General features: G+C 38.9%; 2 protein-coding genes across 5 annotated transcripts in view; one reads left to right on the forward strand and one right to left on the reverse strand.

The window, feature by feature from the left end:
• Window positions 1-1,141, forward strand: part of HOXD3 (homeobox D3) — a 198,445-nt gene that overhangs the window by 27,925 nt on the left and 169,379 nt on the right. The window lies entirely within an intron of this gene.
• LOC144892966 (uncharacterized) overlaps window positions 1-1,141 on the reverse strand; it is a 14,796-nt gene extending 13,655 nt beyond the window's left edge. For both annotated transcript variants that reach the window (XM_078781986.1, XM_078781985.1), the window contains exon 1: window positions 797-1,141. In XM_078781986.1, coding sequence (XP_078638112.1) covers window positions 797-883 — 87 coding nt within the window. In that variant the 5' untranslated portion in view covers window positions 884-1,141. The remainder of the gene's footprint in view (window positions 1-796) is intronic.

The raw sequence follows: 1,141 nt of genomic DNA on the forward strand, positions 1-1,141 counted from the left end.
CGAACACGCAATTTGCCATTGGCTCTTTGTGCATGCGTACCTACAAAACGCTACCTTCCCAGACAGGGTTGACTCGGACAAAATGTTTTTCTTTTCAATAAAATTAATCTCCTACATATTTCGTGTTAACAACCAAGATGCTGGTCTACGTAGGGCTCTCGGTGTTTGCAACACGCGATGGCGTCTGAATTATCATCATCACAGATGGTGCAATTAAATAAAGGAGGATCCACCGTTTCATTCACTGCGAGTGAATGTTCCTTCCATGAAGACTCAAATAATTTGTGCATGGCAATATATCATCATATTCCATTTCATGATGTTAAATTATATTGTTCTTTTATATTGTATATAATAAATGTTTGTGGTGGCGTTCCCATCGCAGGATGGCAAAACATAATCCCAGCTATTGTTACTAGCAGTTGATTCGCTAAGATATTACAGTGTATGTTCACAACGCGCCTTTGTTTAAATTGCTGCACATCAAATCTTTATATCTATATATTGCATGTAATTTAAAATCGCATGTTGTTTTTCCACTTTAATTCGTATTAATATTTTAAACGGAAATTACATTAAATTATATAATCACACGACTTTCAATCATATTTTTCATTCCATGGAATTTTAATCGCGCAATTCTTTCCTTCTAAATAAAGACCACACTGGGTACCGTCATATATATATATATATATATGTACATCCTTGTCGAAGTCATGTAGCTCTAAAGAATACAATGAATCGGTTGTGTGCAAATCGCTCTCAAGCTACCACCGCAGACCTGACATACACTCACCGTAGAATGGATGCACAGATTTCCCGCATTTCGGGCCGCTATACCTCGTCCTGGTTTCAAGTCAGTGGCCGCACAAAGCACCTTCATTTGTCTCTACGAGTCGTTCGCCTGGCGCTCGTTTGGCAAAGCGTTAAAATATTCAGTAACTCGATTTTTCCTGCGTATCAGAAAGAACTCACAGTGTTCCCGCTGTGAGGTAAGAAGGCGCTACTGATGGCACCTTGGCCTTTCAGGGCGTCGATATGTCTGCAAGAATGGTCTTCTGAATCAGAAAGCTCGAGAATGACAATAACATCGTACAAATAATAGCTGTCTTTTGAAAACCTTCCATTGTTTTCAATATCA

This window comes from Myxine glutinosa, chromosome 7 (genome assembly GCF_964187855.1).
Source record: "Myxine glutinosa chromosome 7, kmMyxGlut1.1, whole genome shotgun sequence".
Taxonomy (NCBI): Eukaryota; Metazoa; Chordata; class Myxini; order Myxiniformes; family Myxinidae; genus Myxine; species Myxine glutinosa.